General features: G+C 17.9%; 8 protein-coding genes and 1 non-coding gene across 9 annotated transcripts; 5 read left to right on the top strand and 4 right to left on the bottom strand.

Annotated features, from left to right (window-relative positions):
- Window positions 1-1,009: 1,009 nt before the first annotated feature.
- PADL01_1336300 (1-deoxy-D-xylulose 5-phosphate synthase) lies at window positions 1,010-4,546 on the bottom strand (the record flags this gene model as incomplete). The annotated part of the gene is made up of 1 exon (XM_028683917.1): window positions 1,010-4,546. One exon carries the CDS (start codon window positions 4,544-4,546, stop codon window positions 1,010-1,012), a length of 3,537 nt encoding a protein of 1,178 aa, XP_028540047.1.
- Window positions 4,547-5,141: 595 nt separating this feature from the next.
- Window positions 5,142-6,922, bottom strand: PADL01_1336200 (protein kinase 6; the record flags this gene model as incomplete). The annotated part of the gene is made up of 8 exons (XM_028683916.1): window positions 5,142-5,200; window positions 5,374-5,473; window positions 5,633-5,719; window positions 5,791-5,824; window positions 5,957-6,303; window positions 6,393-6,472; window positions 6,622-6,771; window positions 6,862-6,922. The coding sequence occupies 8 exons, from the start codon at window positions 6,920-6,922 to the stop codon at window positions 5,142-5,144; spliced, it is 918 nt and encodes a 305-aa protein (XP_028540046.1).
- Window positions 6,923-7,845: 923 nt separating this feature from the next.
- Window positions 7,846-10,834, top strand: PADL01_1336100 (endopeptidase, putative; the record flags this gene model as incomplete). The annotated part of the gene is made up of 2 exons (XM_028683915.1): window positions 7,846-10,545; window positions 10,667-10,834. 2 exons carry the CDS (start codon window positions 7,846-7,848, stop codon window positions 10,832-10,834), a joined length of 2,868 nt encoding a protein of 955 aa, XP_028540045.1.
- Window positions 10,835-11,807: 973 nt separating this feature from the next.
- On the top strand, window positions 11,808-13,946 carry PADL01_1336000 (tryptophanyl-tRNA synthetase; the record flags this gene model as incomplete). The annotated part of the gene is made up of 2 exons (XM_028683913.1): window positions 11,808-11,921; window positions 12,162-13,946. The coding sequence occupies 2 exons, from the start codon at window positions 11,808-11,810 to the stop codon at window positions 13,944-13,946; spliced, it is 1,899 nt and encodes a 632-aa protein (XP_028540044.1).
- Window positions 13,947-14,341: 395 nt separating this feature from the next.
- PADL01_1335900 (nuclear movement protein, putative) lies at window positions 14,342-15,478 on the bottom strand (the record flags this gene model as incomplete). The annotated part of the gene is made up of 1 exon (XM_028683912.1): window positions 14,342-15,478. One exon carries the CDS (start codon window positions 15,476-15,478, stop codon window positions 14,342-14,344), a length of 1,137 nt encoding a protein of 378 aa, XP_028540043.1.
- Window positions 15,479-18,939: 3,461 nt separating this feature from the next.
- On the top strand, window positions 18,940-19,425 carry PADL01_1335800 (conserved Plasmodium protein, unknown function; the record flags this gene model as incomplete). Its single annotated transcript, XM_028683911.1, has 1 exon — window positions 18,940-19,425. One exon carries the CDS (start codon window positions 18,940-18,942, stop codon window positions 19,423-19,425), a length of 486 nt encoding a protein of 161 aa, XP_028540042.1.
- A 682-nt stretch (window positions 19,426-20,107) lies between these two features.
- On the bottom strand, window positions 20,108-20,865 carry PADL01_1335700 (conserved Plasmodium protein, unknown function; the record flags this gene model as incomplete). The annotated part of the gene is made up of 4 exons (XM_028683910.1): window positions 20,108-20,145; window positions 20,388-20,546; window positions 20,669-20,734; window positions 20,853-20,865. The coding sequence occupies 4 exons, from the start codon at window positions 20,863-20,865 to the stop codon at window positions 20,108-20,110; spliced, it is 276 nt and encodes a 91-aa protein (XP_028540041.1).
- A 941-nt stretch (window positions 20,866-21,806) lies between these two features.
- PADL01_1335600 (RanBPM and CLTH-like protein, putative) lies at window positions 21,807-23,883 on the top strand (the record flags this gene model as incomplete). Its single annotated transcript, XM_028683909.1, has 9 exons — window positions 21,807-21,853; window positions 22,009-22,142; window positions 22,442-22,548; window positions 22,699-22,767; window positions 22,853-22,915; window positions 23,099-23,158; window positions 23,262-23,361; window positions 23,480-23,541; window positions 23,677-23,883. The coding sequence occupies 9 exons, from the start codon at window positions 21,807-21,809 to the stop codon at window positions 23,881-23,883; spliced, it is 849 nt and encodes a 282-aa protein (XP_028540040.1).
- PADL01_1335500 lies at window positions 22,227-22,326 on the top strand. The gene has a single exon (XR_003699382.1). It is a non-coding gene; the product is annotated as a small nucleolar RNA snoR19 (non-coding RNA).
- Window positions 23,884-24,030: the final 147 nt, after the last annotated feature.

The raw sequence follows: 24,030 nt of genomic DNA, 5'->3' as shown, positions 1-24,030 counted from the left end.
AATTTAAAATATGTTAAAGCGCTTATCTTTTATTTTAAAAAATTAAAACCTATAAAAATAGGCTTAAAATATAATTAATATTATATATATAATATTTTATATACGTTTACAAATTCTGAAGTGAAAGTTACAAAAAAAAAAAAAAAAAAAAAAAAATTTATAACTGACTATATTATTATATATATTATATAAATATTTATTTTGTACATATAATATATATATATGTTAAATATTATATTTTTTATAAATATAAGGAAATAAATAATTTTAATAAAGTATAAAATAAATATATAATTAATATATATTATATATTTTGTACATGTAAAATTTAATAAAGGGAAGAATAAAATCATATTTTATATTACATTATTTTAAATAATACATATTATATATTATATATTATATAGAGTTATGTTTTATTTACCCCAATAAATTATTAATAAATATGAGAAAAATTACAAAAAAAAAAAATGTTTACAAAAACATTTGTCACTGTAATTTTTATATATATATGATATTATATAGAATATAACTTATACATATTATGGTAAATATAATTTTGAAAATGAAAAATTAAATATAAATAACTAGGTACAAATAAGTTTAATTCATTTATACACATGAAGGGGAAGGGAAACAAAAATGAACATAAAATATAAAAATTTTTAAATAAAAAAAAAAATATATACATAAATATATATATATATATATATATATATATAATATATGTCGACAAAAAATAATATATATGTTTTGAAAATTTTATGAAATATTATAAAAAGAAAAATTTATATATAATGAAATATTCATTTAAAAATAAATAAATAACATTATTATATAGCCATAAGACATATATATATATATATATATATATATACATATAACAATTTAAAAAAAAAGAGCGTACATAAAAAAAAAAAAAAAAAAAATATATTTACATATATATTTTTTTGTACACATTAAAGTATAAAAATAAAATTATTTTTAGAAAGATATATTTGTTCTTATATCATGTAGGATTATTTATAAGAAAATTATTAATTCTATTGACAAGACTATCTTTATCCATTCTGACAACTTCTTGTTGATCTTTAAAAGATGCATGTTCAATTGGCTCATTAGGTAAATAAATATTATGAATATATAAATTATGTTTTGTTATATAATTATTTTCTATTAAATAATTATTGAAATGTGTAGAAAAACCACCTATAGTATTATCTTCATAAGTAATTAAATATTGATGTTTATTTTGTTTTATTACATGATCTATAATATTTTTATCTAAAGGATTTAAAAATATCATATCAACAATTGAAAAAGAATAATTATCTGAAATTTGTTGTTCTTTCTCTATTTCTTTTATAGCATTAATTACATTAAAAAGCATACTACCCATGTTAAAGATACAAACTTTTTTTTTGTTTGTATTTCGTTTGCTTGAATAATATTCATTTGTATTATTATTTTCATTATCCATTTTAATAATTCGAGATTTCCCAATAAATGATTTTATAAAATTATCATCATCCATATGATATTCTTCACTATGTTTATCTACATCATTATTCATATCTACATTTACATCTACATTTACATCTACATTTTTATTCTCTTTGTCCGTGTGAATGTTTAAATATCCTTTCATGTACTTATCACTTAATGTGTTCATTCTAGGTATACGTATATATACAGAATGGTCTTTATCTAAATAAGAGAATCTCAGAGCTCTTTTCAAATCAACTTGATTACTTGGAGATATTATATATGCATTGTTAAGTGTTCCAAGATAGGATAAATCATATATACCTTGATGTGTTGCCCCGTCTTCTCCTACTAATCCACTTCTTCCAATTATAACCTTTAAAGGTATATTTTGTAAATTAAGATCATGTATTATTTGATCATATGCTCTTTGTAAAAAGGTTGAATATATACATAATTGTATTTTTAATTTCTTATTCATTGCCATAGCTGCTGCAAAGGTTACCGAATGTTGTTCTGCTATACCTACATCATATACATTATTTGGATAACGCTCACTTATTTTAAGCAATCCTGATCCTCCTAACATAGCAGGAGATAGAAATATTATATTTCTATCTTTCTTTAAATATTTTAACATTTCATTTGTATATATATCTGTAAACGTTTCTTTTGAAAACATATCTTCATATTTTATAATTTCACTATTATTATTATTATTTATATCATATTTTGTAGAGGAAGATACATTTTTCTCATCTTCCATCTTGTTCTCCTTATGAATATTTCCATTTAATATAGATGGATCAAAAGAGAAAATCTCATTTTTCTTTATAGAGTGCAATATAGTTATAGGACTCTTTGAATTTATAAAATCATTAGATTTTTTTGTACGTACATGAAGAACTGTAGCTCTACTTAATTTATTTTGTTTTATATTATTTAATACTTTAAAGAGCTCTTCTGTATTATTACCATTAACAACACCAATATAATCATAATTCAAATTTTCAAAAAGATTGTTCTGTTTTGTATTCTTCGATAATTTGTTATCATCTGCATTTGCTTCTATATTAGAAACAAAATTATGTAAATGATCTGATATGGATCCTATAGGTCTATTACCTGATATACTTACAGCATTAGTTGGTAAAGAAACTTGTCCGTTATCATTATAAATGATTAAAATTTTAGAATTCAAAAATGAAATATAATTTAAAGCTTCTAATGCCATTCCACCTGTTAGACCACCATCTCCTATGATAGCAATGTGTACATTATCTACATTATGGTTCTCATTTCTTATATTTCGTAAATTCATATTTTCTCTTCCCACCACATCTGAAATATTTATATTATTATTACTATAATTATTGTGTATACCTTTTTGATATATGCTTTCTTCATTGTTGGTAACATTTCTATTATCATTCATTTCTATATCTCCATTTCCATATTTTTCTTTATTCTTTACTTGCCATTCGGCTTCATAATATCCTTGTATAGCACTTAATGAGGTGGAACTATGACCAGCCCCAAATTTATCATAAATACTTTCAAAAATGTTTAGGAAACCACTAATACCTTTTTTATTTCTTAATGATAGAAATAATAGTTTTCTTCCAGTTAATATCTTATGTACATATGCTTGATGTCCTATATCATATATAACATTATCATATGGTTGATTAAAAATATACAATAATAATAATTGAATTTCTAAAGAGCTTAAAACAGAAGAAAAATGACCTCCTGTTATATTTACAATAAAAAATAAAAATATTTTTAGTTCATGTGCTAATAAGGGTAAATATTGTTTTTTTAACTTTTTCAAATCTGATGGATTATTAATTAATTTTAATAATGGAAAATAATGTAATATCTTTTTCATTATTAAAATATTTTCTTTCTTATAAAATGTATTATCTATATTATTAATATAAACACCATTATTTATAAATTCTTCTTTTATAGCTTCTTCAAATTCGGTATCATTATATTTATCTATATCAAATAGGACACTCTTTTTAATACTATCTGAAAAATATTTTTGTTCATAATATTCAGGAATATTTCTTTCTACATATAGTTCATATATTTCTTTATATATTTCATCACCATATAACGATTTATATTCATCAATATTAATAAAGGTATTGATTTGTTTGAAATATTTTCCTATATCATATTTGTCATTATTATTATTATCACCACCATCATTATCATAATCATTGGATCTCTCACCTAAACTATTAGAACTATTATCATTATTATTATTATTATTATTATTATTATTTAGAGTAATATATTCTATTTTTTCCGATTCATATAAAGAATTATTATTTGCATAATTATCAAATTCTTCTGAAAACAATTTATTAGAATCTCGATTAGATTTTCTTTTTAAACTATAATTTTGATACGTGCCATTTTTTTTTTTATATGCCTTATGTAGAAAAGACAATTTTTTTTCTCTACAATAAAAGAAATTGTCTTTATTTAGAAGAGAATTTTTCATTCCTTTCAAATTAAAATAATTTATAAATAATAAATTAAAATTCTTTTTATTATTACTATTATTATCATCAGCTCGTTTTTTCTGCTCATTTGACAAATTATAAGTGTGACATTGAGTTAAACATCTTTGTTTATTTCTTTTATTTTTATTCTCTTTTTGATTTATACTACAAATATTTGAAATGGACTCAGATATTTTATTAGTACTAATTACATTATTAATATTTTTCCTCTTATCCATATACAATTTATTACTATAATTATTTTTAAATAATGGATTAATATCATCATTTTTAACATTTATATTATAGTTATATATCGTATTTTTATTATCATCATTTGAGATATTAAAAAAGCATGCTATTTTGTTTTTTGAACTGCATAACGAATTTTGGTTTGACAACCTATTGAATTTCTTTATATAGATTTTTTCTTTTTTTATTTGATTCTTATTATTCACTCCATTTAAGTTAATATATATTATAAGGACAATGTATAGAACAACTAGTACAAAGTTTTTAAAAAACACATAATTAAAAATCATTGATAATAGTTGAAACGAAAAGGGGAACATCGAGCAAAAACGGAAAGTAACTTTAGTGTTTAATTATTCATAAATGATAGATATGGAAGAATATATATATTATATGTATATTACTTTTTTTTTTTTTTTTTTTTTTTTTTTTATATTATGTATAAGTAGAATTAACAAATATTCATTTTATATAAAAAAGAAAAAAAAATTTAAATAATTTACAAAATTATAATATATATATATATATATATATATATATATATATATATATATTATATTTTACATTTATATATAAAGATATAAAATATTATGATAACTATATTTATGAACATTATTAATAGGTATAATATAAAAAATGTAAATATTAAGAATATTTTAAAATTATTAAGTTTATTATGTTTAATAATGTATATATGTATATATATTTTTTATATAGGATAACAATCCTAATATATGAATATTTATTTAAAAATACAATAAAAACAAAAACAAAAAAAAAAAAAAAAATAATAATAATAAAAGATATATGTTTTATTATATATATATATATATATATATTTCTCTTATGTTCTCTCTTTTTTTTTTTTTTTTTTTAATTTGGGCTTTAAAAATTATAAGAGAATTTTACTTGCTCAATGTCCTGGAAACAAGGATGCTTCAAAGCTACCATAAAAAGAAAAACAAAAAAAAAATTATTATTACATATGAAAAAAATAGTTAAACGAAATATAATCATAATAATAAATAATATATATATATAATAAAATAGTGTGCAAATAAATAATAAGAAATATATTTATATATAATCTCATAAATTACACATCATATGTACTAACCTTCTTTTGCTGATATTCTGTAGTTAGGGTCATATATTAACATTTTAGAAATTAAATCTACTGTATGTTCATCATCTATAGCATCTTTTAACATATTTATCTAAGAAAAATAAAATGTCAGAAAAAAATAATTATCTATTATCACAATGAGGTATATATTTTTATTCAATTACACACATATAAATATATATATATATTTAAATTAATATGCCAATTTGAATTTTTATATTTTTCTTATTTCCCCAAATATTGCTAATACCTCAAAATATGGAAACATATCATTTCTTTCTTTGTCAACAGATGTTAAATTATCTTTATCACCAAGTAATAAATAAATCAGTTCTAGCTAAAATATATAAATATATAAAACTTTATATTATTCAGTGAATTATATATATATATATAAACGGATTATACCTGAGTGCAGTCGTTTTTCCCTGGGAATAAAGGTCTTAAAAAAAAAAAAAAAAAAAAAAAAAAAAAATGTATATCAACAGTATTATTTCAATAAGTAAAACAATTATATAAATTATATAAAAATATATATATGTATATAATATTTTTGTAATATTTATTATCATACTTTCCCTGTATTAATTCCATGAATAAACAACCCAAACTCCATATATCAATCTTCTGGTCATAATTCGTTGATTTCAATAAAATTTCTGGAGCCCTATACCATAAGGTTACAACTGTAGGTGTCATGTGGTCACTTTTTTCAACCGACATACCTAGGTCTCCTAATTTTATTTGCCCTTGAGATGTAATAAAAATGTTTTCTGGTTTTATATCTCTATGTATATAATTATTTGAATGAAAATAACTTAATGCTAATAATAATTCAAAAATTATATATTTTATTTCTTTAATATTCAAATTATGCTTCTTAATTAAATTAAATAAATCTATATCGCAATATTCAAAGGCCTAATACATACAAAATATATATATATATATATATATATTCATATTTTTATATAGGATAAATTCATCTCTTTATCTTTTATTTTTATTACCAAATATAAACACGAATTTTCCAGGTTTTCTCCTTTCAATTTATCTTCTATGTCTTTTCCATAAAAAACGTATTTTAAATCTTAAAAGAGATAAAAAAAAATAATAAATAAATAAATAATATATTTATGTATGTATTAATTTATTGCAAGATGTCCATATGACAATTGATGTATTATTTTATCATTATATTATTTTATTTTTTTATTTATTTTTAAAAACTTTGCATACTTATTATATTTTTGTGTTTAATTTTTTGTAGTATGGTCAACTCTCTTAATATACACTTGCTTATTCCATAATTCTCATCACAAAGATTTATAATTTTTTTTATTGCCACAAAGTTATTTTCTTTTTTATCTAAGGCCTTATATACAATTCCTACAAATTAATATATATATATATATATATGCATATTCGATGTTATAAATATTTTTAGATATATACTTATTATATGTGTAACTAAATTACCATAAGTTCCTTTTCCTATTACATATAGAAAATCAAAATTCGATATATCAATTCTATTCATTTGGACATTATATAATTTTTTTTATTTTAAAATATATACAAGATCCATTTTCCTTATAAATATATAATATATATTTTTATTAGGATAACAAAAATAAATACATAAATAATAAGATAAAATAAAGAATTAAATAATAATAATAAATAAATAAAAATAGTAAATGAAGTTTTTTTCAATAATTATAATTTTTTTATTTTATTATATATATATATACATAATTTAATATTACATATATATTATATATGTATATTTTTTTAAACGTTTCATTAAATTGTTATAGGACTTGGGTGAAATTAAAAAAAAAAAATTTACATTTTGAATTATGTTCTTTATAGAAATAATATATTATATATTATAATATTTTATACACAATTTTTTTTAATTCTTTTTAATTCCTTTTAATTTTTTTTTTTTTTTTTATTGTTCTTGTTTTCAATATATATATGTGATTATTTTATTATATATATATTTTCCACATTAATAATTGCAGTACTATATAAGGAATTTAAAATGTGAAGGAGAAAAAAAAAAAAAAAAAAGAAGATATAGGATATACAAGAAACGTCAGTATATATTAAAAAAAAGAGAAAGAATAAATAAAACCAAAACTTTTATATTTATATTATAAATTTATAAAAATGTAGATAATATTTTTACAATTGTTTTGTTCATGGATTCTATTGTATTTATATTCTCCAATATATTTACTTTGTTGAAAAGGAGCTTGTAATAAGAAGAGAGAAGAAACAAAAAAAATATATATATATTTATATATTTATCTATTTAATATATTTATTATATGTGTAAATTAGGCACATTTATGTGACACACTAATGTTCATAACAATATTGATATATATAAATATATATAAATATTTATATATATATATTCATATATTCTTTATGTTTAAAATAAAAAGAAAAATGAATCATATATCCTACAAACTAAGAGGTATAAAATGTTATAGGACACATTTGAAAGGAACCATTTTTAAACGAAACTATTTTTGGGAAAAGGTAAATAGGGAATGTGGTTTATATAAAATATGGAATAAATTAAATTTGAAAAATATTGTGAAAAAGAATTGTAACAAATTATTAATTCATAACAAAAAGGAAGATATATACAATAATAATAATATTAAAAGTGAGAATATTGTATCATCGTGTTTTTATGAATATATTAATTCAACAGATATTTTAAATAATGATGAAAAAAATAAAATTGATAAGATGTTAGAAGATATAAATAGACGAAATAAAGAAATAGGAGGATATCTATTAGAATTAAATGGTATCCATAATAATGGAGATGGTATTATAAAAAGTAGTCATGCATGCATACGCAGTTGTGATAATATATTAAGTAAAATATGTAAAGAAGAGAATATATTTAAAATCATAAATATGGTTGATACTGTTTCAAATAATTTATGTAAATTAGGAGATGTATTAGAGTTATTAAGAAATTTACATAATAATAAAAATGTTATTGGTAAAGCTCATGAAGCATTAGAAAAATTAACAAATTATATTGATAAAATTAATATTGATACAGATATTTATAATTTTCTTAAAAAGAAATATAACGAAAATATACACTTATTAAATCATGAACATAAAGAGGTTTTACATAATATGATTGTTTCTATGGAAAATCAAGGTGTTCATATAAAAGATCCAAAAGAAAGAGAAAAATATTTAGAATTACAGTCACAAGAAAAATACTTTGCTTTTCATGCATCATCAAATTATTGTGATGAATTTAATGGTATATATATAGAAAAAAATAAATTATTGAAATATATAAATGAAAAATGTTTGAAAGATTATGAAGATAAATTAATACCTTATATTAAAAATAATCAAATAAAAATTCAAAAGAATTATCCTTTGAAGGAATATATATACATATTACAAGATAGCTCTTTTCTTATGACTATATTAAAAAATGTAAATGATAACGAAATAATTAATAAAGTCTATACATTACTTAAAGAACCTAATCTTACCTTTTTAAATAATATATTAATTCTTCAATATTATAGAAATAAATTAATAAATTATAGAAATTTTAACAATTATAATGAATATTCTTTAAAAGATTGTATATTAAATGAACCTAATAGAGTTAATTATTTTTTAAAAAATTTCTTACATAAAATACTTCCTTATTTTTTTAAAGAACTTGAATTTATAGAAAGTTATATATCTATTATATCCTTACGTAATAAAGAAAAATGTGTAAAAATCATAAAAGAAAATAAGCAAAATGATAATTATAATGATGAAATACCTAAATTAAATGCTTCAAATATTTATTATTATATGAATGAAATAAAAAAAGTAAGACTCAAAAATATTGACACAGAAATGAAAAATAATTTAACTTTATATGATGTCATAAAATTTGTAATTACTCTTTTAAAAAATTCATATTCCTTAGAAATGGTTAATGTCAATCCTTTAAAAAATGAATTATGGGATGAGAATATAATAAAGTTTGAAATAAAAAGAGGTCCTTATATATATGGATATATATATATGGATTTATTTGAAAGAGAAAATAAAAATAATTCTATAGCTCAGTATACTGTACGATGTTCGAAAAATATGAACTACCCTTTGAAATATAAATGGCTAGAGGAAAATTATGACCAATGTTCATTTGTATACACTGGAATAGTAAAGGATGAATATTACAAAAATGATAATAAAAAAACAAAAAATGAACATAACACCCAAATAAATGACAAAATAAATAATAATAATTATTATTACCATAATGGTGATAATACATATGAATATGCTAATAGTAAGAATAACAACAATTTGAATAATAAGTATGAAAATAATTCACTTTTTAATAGTAGTTATAGACAAACAACATCAACTTTTCTAGTTTGTAATTTTAATGTTATTAATATATGTGATAAAGAAAAGGATACAAATTATGAAAGTTATCATAATGATGATAATTTATTTTTAAATAAAAATATAAGTTTTTTATTAGAAAAAATAAATATGTCTATTGATAAAGTGAATATATTCCTTCATGAATTTGGACATACATTACATTGTATTTTAAGTTCAACATATTTACAACATTTATCAGGAAATAGAAGTGGTGTTGATTTTTCGGAATTTTCATCACATTTTTTTGAAGAATATTTAAATTGTTATGATGCATTATTATTATTATATAATAATAATAATAAAAAGAATAAAAATAATGAGGAATATATGAAATCCTTATTATCCAATTATATGGAAAATAAAAATATTATTTGTTATTATTCTATACTACAACTAACTATACAATCAATTATTGATCAAATCTTTTATTCTTTTTCAAGTAACTCCAATAATATGATAGAAAGAAAAGAATCAATAGAGAGAAAAATAAAATCATATTTTGAAGGAATATATTATAAAGATATTCATATCTTGGACTTATTTCCTCAAATACATTTTTCGAAAACTACACATTTAGTACATTACCCCTCAAATTATTATTCATATTTGTATTGCTCAGTTTTAGCAAAATATATTTGGAACATGACATTTAAGGATAATTTGTTTAATATGGAAAAGGCTGATAAAATTGTGAATTTCTTACAGAAGGTAAAAAAAATATATAAAGAACAATTAAACCAAGGACATGCAAATATATATATGTATCATATTATATATATAATACAATTTTTTTGTTGATGTGTTTGATTTTTTTTTTTTTTTTTTATAGGGATCTGTAGATTCAAGTTTGAGGAATATTATTTCGCTAGTTGAGAATGATCAATCCAAAATTGATTACTATACAGAAAATCCTCATAAAATCCCTCTAAACTATTTCTTGGATTACTATCAGGAAAATAAAGAGGACAAATACGCATCGTTTTTGAATTCTATATAAAAAGTGTCCTATATATATAAATATATTCATATATTTTTGTATATATATATATATATATATATATATTTTTTTGTGTCTCTTTTAAACAATTCGTAAGATAATTAAAATATTGTATTCTTCTATTCATATTTTTGTTAGAAGGATCTCTCAATTTAACCAGATAATGAGGTACTAACATAAAATCTCCTTTTATTTAATATATATAATAAAAAAATATAATATATTGTATCGAATAATGAAAGAACGTGCTACAATATTATGAATCATGCTATAAATATGAAGCATTCAGAATTAATTTATTTCGTTCTGTTATTTTTTTAAAACGTATGACATATAAATAATTATAAAATGCTACTATTATAAAAAAAAAAAAATGGATCATGAAATCCATTTGAAGATAAAAATATAAAAAAACAAAAATTTAAATAATGTATTTATTTTTATAAATTTATTATATTTTTAAAAAAATTACTTTTTTTTATAATTTTAAAATGTTTCCTTTTTTTTTTTTTTTTTTTTTTTGTTAAATTAGAAATAGAAATTTATTTTTTTATACACATATTTATTATAAAATATATCTATTATATATATAATATATATATTTATTTCTAATTAATTATAATATTATAAATATCTTCAAAAAGAAATATATATAATTATTTATAATATATAATATACATATATAATTACAGTATGTGTCATTTTCTTCATTAATATTAATTTTTTATTAAAATTAAAAAAATATATATTTATCTGATTATACAACGGATTGTTTCAAAATATTATATAAATATGTTAAAAAAAAAAAAAAAAAAAAAAAAAAAAAGAAGGTATTTTATCTTTTTTTTTTAAGAAATAAATAATAAAATATAAATTTAATTATAATAATATTATATAAATATTTGTTCATGTTGTATCAATAAATTTTGTACTTTTAAAAGTAAAAAAATATATATATATTATAAAATATTCAATGGATAAATTAAAAACTGTTTATTTGGATTCTGCTTTAAGTATAATTAAAGGAGCTTTATGTATTATTCTTCAAATACCAACAAGTAGAACTACAGAAAGTGTAAAAAAAAAGGTAAGCAAATAAATATAAATATTTACATATATATAAATATATATAATTAGAGATAACCCTAAAAAGGAAATAATATTTTCAAATTATAAAATTATTATATATATATATATATATATATATTTATATTTATCAATTTATTTATAATTGTTTTATATATATCTTTTATGCTTTCAATATATATATGTATTATATACAAATAAAAAATAAACATATATATTATATTATATTTCCATTTTTAAGGCAAACAATGTTGGTGTTATCACAGTAAAATCTATTTTGTCTGAACCCACGATTCATCAGTATGACGACATAAAGAAACTAATTAAAAATAAAGTTCAAGAATGTGTCCCTTTTTATAATTATAATATGAATCGTTCCTTTGCGGAGAAAATTTACGGAGACTGCATATATGATAATTATGGATTGTCAAAAGAGATTAATGAAATAAATTTAATAATATTAGAAGAGTGGAATATTAATTGTAATAAAAATAGAGTTTTAAAACATACAGGATTAATTAACGAAATAACAATTAATCAATTTAAGTATTTGACTAATAAAGAATCTTTAGAAGTACATTTTGCTGTTAGTCCTAAATATACGTTTGAAGAATTAAGTAATATGTATAAAAATGAGAAAGGATTATTTGAATTTCTTTTATCTCCTATTGTTAAAATAATATGCGATGAAAATGATAAGAAATTATTAGATAATATGAATGAAGAATGTACCTATTTAAATGTAGAAGATATATTATCAAAAAATAAAGTACTTCCACCATCAGGTATAGAAAATATTAATTATGAACGATCTAAAGATGTTACTCCTTGGGATGTAAATATAAATAATGAAGAAGGAATTAATTATAATAAATTAATAAAAGAATTTGGTTGTTCTAAAATTACAGAAGATCATATCAAAAGAATTGAAAAATTAACAAATAATAAAGCTCATCATTTTATAAGAAGAGGAATATTTTTTAGTCATAGAGATTTAGATTTCTTGTTAAATTATTATGAACAACATAAATGTTTTTATATTTATACTGGTAGAGGACCATCCTCCTTATCTATGCATCTAGGTCATTTAATACCATTTTATTTTTGTAAATATCTACAAGAAGCTTTTAATGTTCCATTAGTTATACAATTATCAGATGATGAGAAATATTTATTTAATCAAAATTATTCATTAGAATATATTAATACATTAACTAATGAAAATGTAAAAGATATTATATCTGTTGGTTTAAATCCTGAATTAACATTTATTTTTAAAAATACAGAATATGCAGGAAATTTATATCCAACCGTTTTGTCTATACATAAAAAAACTACCTTAAATCAAAGTATGAATGTTTTTGGTTTTAATCATAGTGATAATATAGGAAAGATATCTTATCCATCATTTCAAATAGCTCCATGTTTTTCTCAATGCTTTCCGAACTTTTTAGCAAGAAATATTCCATGCTTAGTCCCTCAAGGTATTGATCAAGATCCATATTTTAGATTAAGTCGAGATATTGCAGTAAAAATGGCTTTGCATAAGCCTGTGGTTGTTCATTCGATTTTTATGCCAGGTTTACAAGGAGTCAATTCTAAAATGAGTAGTACAAAAAAGAAGAAAGATGATAACGCTAAAAATAATAGTACTTTTGATCATAATAATAGTGTTATCTTCTTAACAGACACACCAGAACAAATCAAAAATAAAATCAATAAATATGCTTTTAGTGGAGGCGGAGCAACTATACAAGAACATAGGGAAAAAGGTGGAAACCTAGATACAGATATATCTTATCAATATTTAAGATATCTTTTAGAAGATGACAATAAATTAAATGAAATTGGAGAAAAATATAAAAAAGGAGAAATGTTAAGTGGTGAGATAAAAAAAATATTGATAGATGTTTTAACAGAATTGATATTAAAACATCAAGAGAAGAAGAAATCTTTAACAGATCAAGAAATATCTTATTTCTTTGATCCAAACAAACCATCTCTTCAAAAATTTAAAAATATGTAACAATAAAAAGTAAATTTTATATAATAATTATAAATATGTTTTAAAGTTGGCTTACATTATTGATTGATTGATTATTTATAAATTATATATATATATATATATATATATATGTATATATTTATTTATTTTTTTTTTGTTATTGTAAATAATTTTTATAAATTTCTAGATATTATAATATCTAAACAATTCGAAGGTTTTTAAATAGATTTGAACATTTTTAATTTTTTTTTTATTTATTAATATGTTAAATGTTTTACATATTATAAAAAAAATTTCGTACACTCTTATGTGATACATAAAATATATGTATATTGAAAAATAAATATAAAAAATTAAATATATATATGGTAATATATTGTTTTCATTTTTTTCTTTTCGTTTTTTTTTTTTTTTTTTTATCTTCCAAAGAACATATTATTTGATGAAGATGAATTACCGTAATTAATATTGGCCTTTGAAAAATCCATTTCTGGATGCATTTGTTTGAATTTTTCAAAGATTTCATATTTTTTTTGTTCATCTGAAGTTGGTAAATTCATTGCTTTCTGTTTTTGATCATAAATCATTTTTTCTACAACAGATCTTGTTTCTGCATCTAGATCTTCCATTCTAGAATTTTCTGGAACGATTTTTTTTACATCGATCTCAGCATCTCCTTTAATTACGGTATTCCACCATTCCATACCATTTAATTTTTCAATAAATATGTGTATAATTTTATTATCTTCTAATGTCCATATAGATTCTTCTGGTTTAATTTGTTTAAAAAATTCTCCATCAATAAGTACTTGATTTTTTACTTTGACATATAATTTTTTATAAGTTATATCAATTTTAATATCTTTCGTTTTTATATTATCTTTTGTATCTATATACATATCTAATGTATTTAGACTTTGTGTCCATACATATTTATCTGTTTTTCCTCCATTTCCTTTAGGTGGTTCTGCGTCGTCATCATCATTATCTTGATCCTTTTTTTCATCGTCTACATGTTTATTTTGGTTTATATGATTTAAGGAATCATTTGAATTATTTTTATTTTGATTGATCATTTCCATTACATTCTCATTCATATCATTTTCCTCATCAAGATCTATTACACGTTGGTTATTATTATTTATAATTTTATTTAATTGATTATATGAATTTCTATTTGATGTATTAGTTTCTATAGTTTTTGTATGTTTATCTTTTTTATTATTATCTATATTTTTTTGTTGCCCTTTATTATTTTGTTCATTTTCTTCTTGTTTTTTTTTTTCATATTGCTTTTTTTTTTCTTCATCCATTTTCTTGTATTCGTTTTTTAATTTCATTAAATATTCATCTTTTTTCTTATAATATTTTCTTAATGTTTTTAATATAACATTTTCACATTCATCTATATTATTAGAATTTGTTATGAAATCAGTTTTCCTCAATAAAAAGGAAAAAAAATGTTCCATCAAATTATTAATATCTCCACATTCTTTAGCAATATTTAACATAAGAAAATCAAACTTTTCATTTACAACTATATCCTTATCCATCTTTTTTTTTTTTATAACTGATCTCTTTTTATATTATTTGGAAGATGAAAATAAATAAGCATATATGTTATATATATTATATAAAAATTAAAGAAAAGAAAAGAAAATATTTATACAAATTGATCAGAGAATATTAAAGGATAATTCGGAAAAGAAAAAGTGTTTAAATATACATATAATTTAAATATTATAATAAAAAATGAAAAGAAAAAAATATAAAATATATATATATATAATATATATATTATATGTATATAGAGTTCCCTTATTTATTTCTTAAGAAAATGCGCTTTTTAATTTTATTTTATACCTATAATTATTTTTTTCTTTTATTTCGGAATATATATATATATATATATATATATATATATATATAATACTATTATATATATTTTAATATTTATACAATATTGTGAATTTTTTTTTTTTTTTTATAAGGGGAAAATTAATAATATACATAACCATTATTATATTGTAAAGTTCATATAATTATAATTTTTTTAAAAGCATAAATTTTAATTTTTTTTTTAAAAAACTCTTTTCATCATTTCATCATGATGTTGCAAAAAAAAAAAATAGAATTTAGAAATAAAAAAAAAAAAAAAAAAAAGAAAAAATCAAAAAGGAATAATTATAATAAAATAATATTATTTTATATGTTATTTTAACATGTTATATATTTTAATTGTATTTCTATATATCCCTTATATTATATATATGTATATGTGTTAAATATTATAACCATACATTTCTATTATATCATAAAAAGGATATGTATATATAAATACAAGAAGAAAAAAAAAAAACTAAAAAATAAAAGATGTTCATGAAATGAGGAAACATAAAAACATTATATATCAACAAATATTTTGATTAAAAGTTTTTTATTATTTATACTTTTTCATTATTAAAATCCATTTATGAACATCCCTAATTACAATGAGTTGAATATAAATAAATTATCACATATATATATATATAAGATAAATGATAATAATATCTTTTCTTTTTTTTTCAATTTTAAAAAGAGGAAAATAAGAATAGTAATTTGATAAGTTTCTATTATAATCTTTTATATATGTTAGATATGTTCAATTATTTTTATCAATAATGAAACTAATGTAACTCTGTCAATATATATATATATAATATATTTTTTTTTTTATTTTATATTGAAGACGTATTAATAGCTTTATTTTTGAATAAGGAACATTTTTCTATACACACATTTGACATATTAAATTTATTTGTTTATATTTTTTTCCTTCAAAAAAATAAATATTAAAAGGTTATGACCAATAAATATTATTATACACAAATATAATATACATATATATTTCTCATTTCTTTATACGTTATGATGAAATAAGGGCTTTCTTATAGAAAAAAATATATGTATATTTTTATATATTACAAAGTAAGAGTTTTCATATAATTATTTATTTTTAATTCAACATAATAATTGATGAAAAAAAAAAAAAATATATATATATACACATATATATATTTATATATATATATATATAAGTCTTTATATTATTACTCTTCTTTTTTTAAATAAAACTATAATTTTATTCCTATCACACATATATATTGATCCTTTTTTATTGTTATATAAAAAAAATATATTAACTTATAAAATATATATGTTTTTAATTATATAAATGTATAACACAAAAATTTCCTATAAAGTAGTTATATTTTCTTGTGACGCAAAAATTATGAACTTGAAAAAAAAAAAAAACAGGCCACAAAGGAAAAATTTATAAATATATATATATTTATTATATTTATATTTATTATGTGTTTAAATTATATATTTAATATAATTAACTTTTCTTATATATTTTGTGTTTAAATATTATATTATTAATATAAAATATAATAATATATATATATATATATATATATATATATTTATGTGCATTTATAAGTATTTGAATTTTTTTTTTTTTTTCATTTATAATAAAAAGATTTAAAAAAATAATACACCATTCAAAATTTAAAAAAAATTATATATATAGAATATTTACCTTACATTATATATTTAAATTTTTTTTTTTTTTTTTTTACAAATTACATTATTATTTCCCACTTTTATCACATTATGGTTTCTTTATCCTTATAAAAAACTTATTATATATATATATTATATAAAAGAATAGAAAGCTAAAAATATATATATATTGTTGTAAATATTAATATATAATTAGAGATATTCAGATATAAAAATTTATAAATATATTATTATATTATACATATATGAAACAAAATATATATAATAAATATTATTTTGATATACAAATTTTTTATATAACATTATATATATAATTTATATTATATATAATAATATATATATATATATATATATATATAATAATATTATAAAATATAAACATATACATTTTATATATATATAATATTTTTTTTTTTTTTTTTTTTTTTTTTTTTTTTTTTTTTTTTATATATATATATATATAAATAACATGTATTCTATTCAAAACATTTTTCAGGGTCATGCATAATATATACATGCACGTTTTTAAAAAAAAAAAAGGTTTTTCTTTTTTCATACCTTTAAATAATAAAGATCAATGAAGGAAGAAAAAAAAAAAATAAATAAAATAAATCCAAATAAGTATTTATTTAAATGTTAAATAAAATATATGATTATTTTATATTTTTATAAAAAAATTAAAAAAAATTAAAATAATATATATACTTTTCTCATTTATATATATTAAATTATAATTTTATAAAGGTACATATTATTATATATTAATATATATTTATATATATTGAAAAATTATTTTAACATGGGATTATAAGATATTTATATTAAAAAAATTAGTATATATAAAAATAATTATTTAAAATATGGAGGATCCTTTTTTTTTTATATTTCATTTAATATCTCAATATATTGATATGTAACATTATATATATATATATATATATATTTAAAAAAAAAAAAAAAGCCCAATAAATTATATTAATAATTCATATATATATATATATATGTTAAAAATATATTAAAGTATTATATATATGAAAATTTAAATATATAATATATAATTATATATTTATATAATAATTATATAATAATATAGTATTAATGAATCCAGAAGAAAAAAAAAAGATGGATTTATAATATATATAATAATATATTATTATATATATAACTCATTTTTAATATATATACATTTTTATGTTTATTTGTAAGAAGAATAAATAAAAAATATTATTTTATTTATATGTATTACACTACAATAATAACAAAGAACGTTGGATTTTTGTATACATAATTTATTATATTGTAAAAATATATATATTAAAATAAGAATTTGTAAATATTTTAAGAGTTTGAAAAAACAAATATATGTATATATATATATATATATATATATTGAACCTATTTTGTTGATATAATATATATATTTATTCATAAATATATTTACAAGATGGTTCCAAAAAAATTATTCTTCATTTTCGTTATCCTTTTTCACCTTATTGGATATTTAAAGAATGAGAATAAATGTTTCTGTCAATTTACTGATCAACCAGAAGGAGAACATGAAGATGAACACATGAACGAATCTTCTCCTACAATATTAGAAAAGCAAACAGCTCCTGAGCCTAAAGCTGATGATGGTAATATAAATAATAATAACAATAATAATGGAAATTTCGATTTTTTCAATAATTATAACTTTAATGGAGGTGATGATGACGATGACGACGACGACGATGATGATGAATCCATAGATTCAACAAACAATGATAATGATGATAATGATGATGATGATGATGATGAAGATGATGATGAAGATGATGATGATGATGACGATGATGATGACGATGATGATGATGAAAATGAAATAAATAATAAACGTAAACCAGAAAATAAAAAAAAGAAACCAAGAAAAAAGAAACCAACTATTTTTTAATTGAAGTATAGTTATTTATATTTTATATATGTCTCTTTAAATATAAACCAAATTTATATTAAATTATTGCTTTAATATAGCAATTATAAATAACAAAATATTTGGTAATTTTTTTTTCTTTTTTGTTCATTTATATAATTAAATGAAAAAAAAAAAAAAAATTAAGAAATTCAAATTTAATTTTTTCAATAGAAATTTATATGTATAAGACTAAGCAAAAATATATACATAGTCTGATAAAATTAATATATATTTATAATATATATATATATTATTTAAAAATATATTTTTCAATATATAAAAGATAATATATACTATTATAATTTATACCTTATATTATTATAACATAATTTTTTTCATTCTTCATTTTTCGTTTATCATTTTTGATTTTTCTTTTTTCGTTTATGACTTTGAATTTTTCTTTTTTTTTTTTTTTTTTTTTTTTTTTTTATATATATATATAAATAAAAAATCAATACACTTTTATAATTATTTATGTAGTCCAAAATAACTTTTATTTTATTTTTTCTTTGTGTTAATATTATATAATTAAAAAATATATATATATATATATATATATATACAACGAAAAACAGAATAGTATAAAAAATATAACAAATTTAATAAAATATTCTTTATTAAGGTAAATATATTAATATAATTTTTATAAATTTTTTTACATCTAAGCAGTTTTTTTAATCTGTTGTCTATATTTCCTTCCTAGGTAAAATATAAAAAGGAAAAAGAAAAAAAAATGTTGAAAAGAAAAATTTTCTTATATATGATTAATACGTTAAAGTTGTAATTATATATATATATATATATATATATATATATAGATATAGACAGTATTTATTCATTTTCTTTTATTTTATTTTATTTTATTTTATTATTTTATTTTTTTTTTTTTGTCTGTTTTTAATTTGATTAATAAGGTATTATTATTTTCTTTTTTCATTTACCTGCTGTGTACATAGTAATGAATTGAGATTTATATCTAGGATTTCTAGGAGCTTGCTTATAAAAAATATATTTTTCTAAATATTTTGGTATCCCTCTTGATCTGGGTGATGGATTTGATAAAACTTGTTTATGTCTTGGGTTGGCATTACAATCAACACCTAACAAATATTAAAAATAAATATATTATAAATATATATACACATATACATAAATATTAATATTAATATACCCTTATATTCAGAATATTTTTTCATTTAATATAGGTCCTTTATATGTGTACCTAGCAAGGGAACATGCCATTTATGTATTACATATCTACATGAATTACACAATAAGCTTAACACTCCTGCAAATGTTCAGATATTTAATATTACTATAATGAATAAGGTAAGGATATGAAATAATTATGAGTACATATATATATATATATATATAAGTTCCATATAACACATATATGTTTATACCTCGATGCCACATTTTACATGTTTTAATTATTCCTTTTTATATGTTAATGTTTTCATTAAAAAAAAAGAAATAGCAATTCTGGGAAGTAGATATTGTGATATTGGTTCCCGTTACATTATCTATCATATTAATTTAATTTTTTTTTCTTTTTTTTTAAAAATTACAAAATTGATAAGTCATTTATAATACGTGTTTATGAAATATTAAGAATTCATTTGTTTTATTCCTTTACATTTTATGATATTAATTCTTATTTTTTTTTCCTACTATTATTTATTTTTTTAAATATATATATATATATTTTATTTACATGTAATATTTAAGTATATATAAAATAATTGAAATATATACCATATTTTTTAATATAACATATATTTGTGTTTTATTTCGACTTTATATAATATTTTTAAATTATGTTTTACTTTATTATATTTTCATATGATGATGTTTTAAGAATTAAGCTCATTTTCTTTTTTTTTTTTTTTTTTTTTTTTTTTTTTTTTTTGTTTTAATGTAAAAATTTCAGTGTATAAATATATTTATAATTTTTTATAAATTTGTGTGTAATTATCTTTGCTTATTCTTATTTTTATTCATCATTTTTTGTAATTCATATATAAATATATATATATATATACTTATGTATATTATTAAATGGTATGTGTGAATATATATATTCATATGAACAAATAAATATATATATATATTTTATATGATTTTTAAGAAAGTTTTTTTTTAGTACTTATTTCATTTTTTTTTTTTTTGTATTCTTTTTTTCCCTCCCTCTAAGTATTTGCTAATAGAAAAGACTTATATATATTTAATAACATTTTTTGGGTTGTTTATACATATGTAGTCAAAAAAATTATTATTTCTGTACAATATATTATATATATATATGTGTGTGTGTTTTATATAATTCCTTATTTAAATTTTTTTTTCCCTTTTAACAAATGATTGAGGATAATATAGATGAGAACTGTCAAATATATTTGAACCCGTATGACATTATGAAATTATATAAACCAAAATTCATATACATTTTATGTTGTGAATATGTATATATATATGTATATGTGTGCGTGTGTGTGTATTTATATTTTATAAACATGTTGATATGATCCTATTATTTTATTTTATTTTATTTTTTTTAAGGAAAAATTGGTTAAAAGAGTTTGAAAATACAAAAATAAACGAAAATGATATTAACGAAGTTTTAATGAACTACTTTTGTGTTCATAGAATGTATGATGTGGCTAAGGAATTTCAAAAGGAATCCAATGTTAAACGTATATAATGATTTAATAATAAAACAAAATATTATAATATATTAATAATAATTATATGATATGATTATATATATAATATATAAAATAAAATGATGATAAAATATATGGGCGCACATTTAAATTTCATACTACTATAAATGTAGAATGATGAAAATTATAGGATGTCATCCTTGATCTGATTATTTTTTATATTATATTTATTATATATTATCATAAAATAATGTCACATAAATATATATATATATATATATATATATTTTCATATTTATATTAATGTTATTATTATTTTATTTTGGTAGCTGATATGCCAATTAATACCGTAAAAATTCGTTATCTTATACAAAATGAAATTATGAACAACAAAATAGAAGAAGCCATAGAGCATATCAATAATCTAGACAAAGAAGTAAGTACATAGATATAATTTATATATTTAAAATTACTTCTTTTTTATATATTATAATATTACCTTATGTATTTGATTCATAAAAAATATATAAATATATATATATATATTTTTTTTTATGTTATTATTTTATTCTTCCTTTATAATCAGATTTTAAAAAAACATAAGGATTTAGTTTTTTTCCTCAAGAAACAACAATTATTAAAATTGATTTTAAATGTAAGTAGATATAAGAATAAGGAAAACATAAAAATATACATAAATTTATATATGTATTTTTTTTTTTTATTTTATTTGTTTGTAGAATAACATTAACGAAGCAATAATATATTCACAACAAGAATTAGCCTCTTATGTAAAAGAAAAGGTAATTTGGTTTATAAAATATAATATAATTATATACACGACCTTATAAAAATTAATATTAATATCGCTTTCAAAATAAAATTGTTTAATAACATATCATTGATAATTATTTCTTTTTAAATTATTATAGATATTATATTTAAATAATTGCTATTTAAATGTTTCTTATTTTATTTTTTTGTAGCCCTCTCTAATTAACGAAATAGATGATGTCATGATGTTAATGGCTTACCAAGATTTTAATGTATCCATAAAAAAAAGAAATAATATTAACAAATAAATATACACTTTAATATATATATATATATATATATATATATATATATTTTTTCACTATTATGTTATAGAACGAAGAAGCTAAAAAACTCATACAAAAAATAGAGAAGAAAAAAAATACCTTAAAAAGAATAGATGATATTATATTAAATTATTATAATGTTGATAGTGGTATGTCTATTAAAAAGAATATAACCTTGTTGTATATATAGACGGAAAAATAAATTATATTATTTAATATAAATAAATAATTATATTTTTTTGTGTATTTATGTTTTTATTTCTTTAGAGAGTACATTAGAATATATGGTTAAAAATGTTTTTTTTACACAGAATGTGTTAAGTTCAAAGGTAAAATATATATTACACATTTATATTTAATATATATTATATTATATTATATTATATTATATTATATATATATATATATATATATATATATATATATATATATATATTTATCTTTTATTAATATTATTGTATCAGTATCCATGTAGTGTACCCAAAATAAAAAACATAAAATCTGGTTATATAGAATATTATGAGAAATATAAAAAGAAAAAAAGAAAGAGTTCAAGTAAAAAATATAGAAGTAAGGATAAAGACAAGGCAGATAAATATGACAAGAAAAATGTAGATAATATTGTTAAAGATTTTGATGTAACCAATGATGAAGAATATCGTTCTGTTTAATTTAATTTGATTGACAATATGTATATTTTTTCTTTTTTTGTAAATATGTATTTTTATAAAAATCTACTTTTCTTTTGTAATATTATCATTTTTATATTTTATAATTCTTTCTTATAATACATTAAATAATTATTATATTATTTTTTT

The sequence above is a fragment of the Plasmodium sp. gorilla clade G2 genome (assembly GCF_900097015.1).
Source record: "Plasmodium sp. gorilla clade G2 genome assembly, chromosome: 13".
NCBI classification, from domain to species: Eukaryota; Apicomplexa; class Aconoidasida; order Haemosporida; family Plasmodiidae; genus Plasmodium; species Plasmodium adleri (nom. inval.).
Note: the sequence above shows the minus strand (reverse complement) of the source record. Positions and strands in the feature narration are given on the sequence as shown.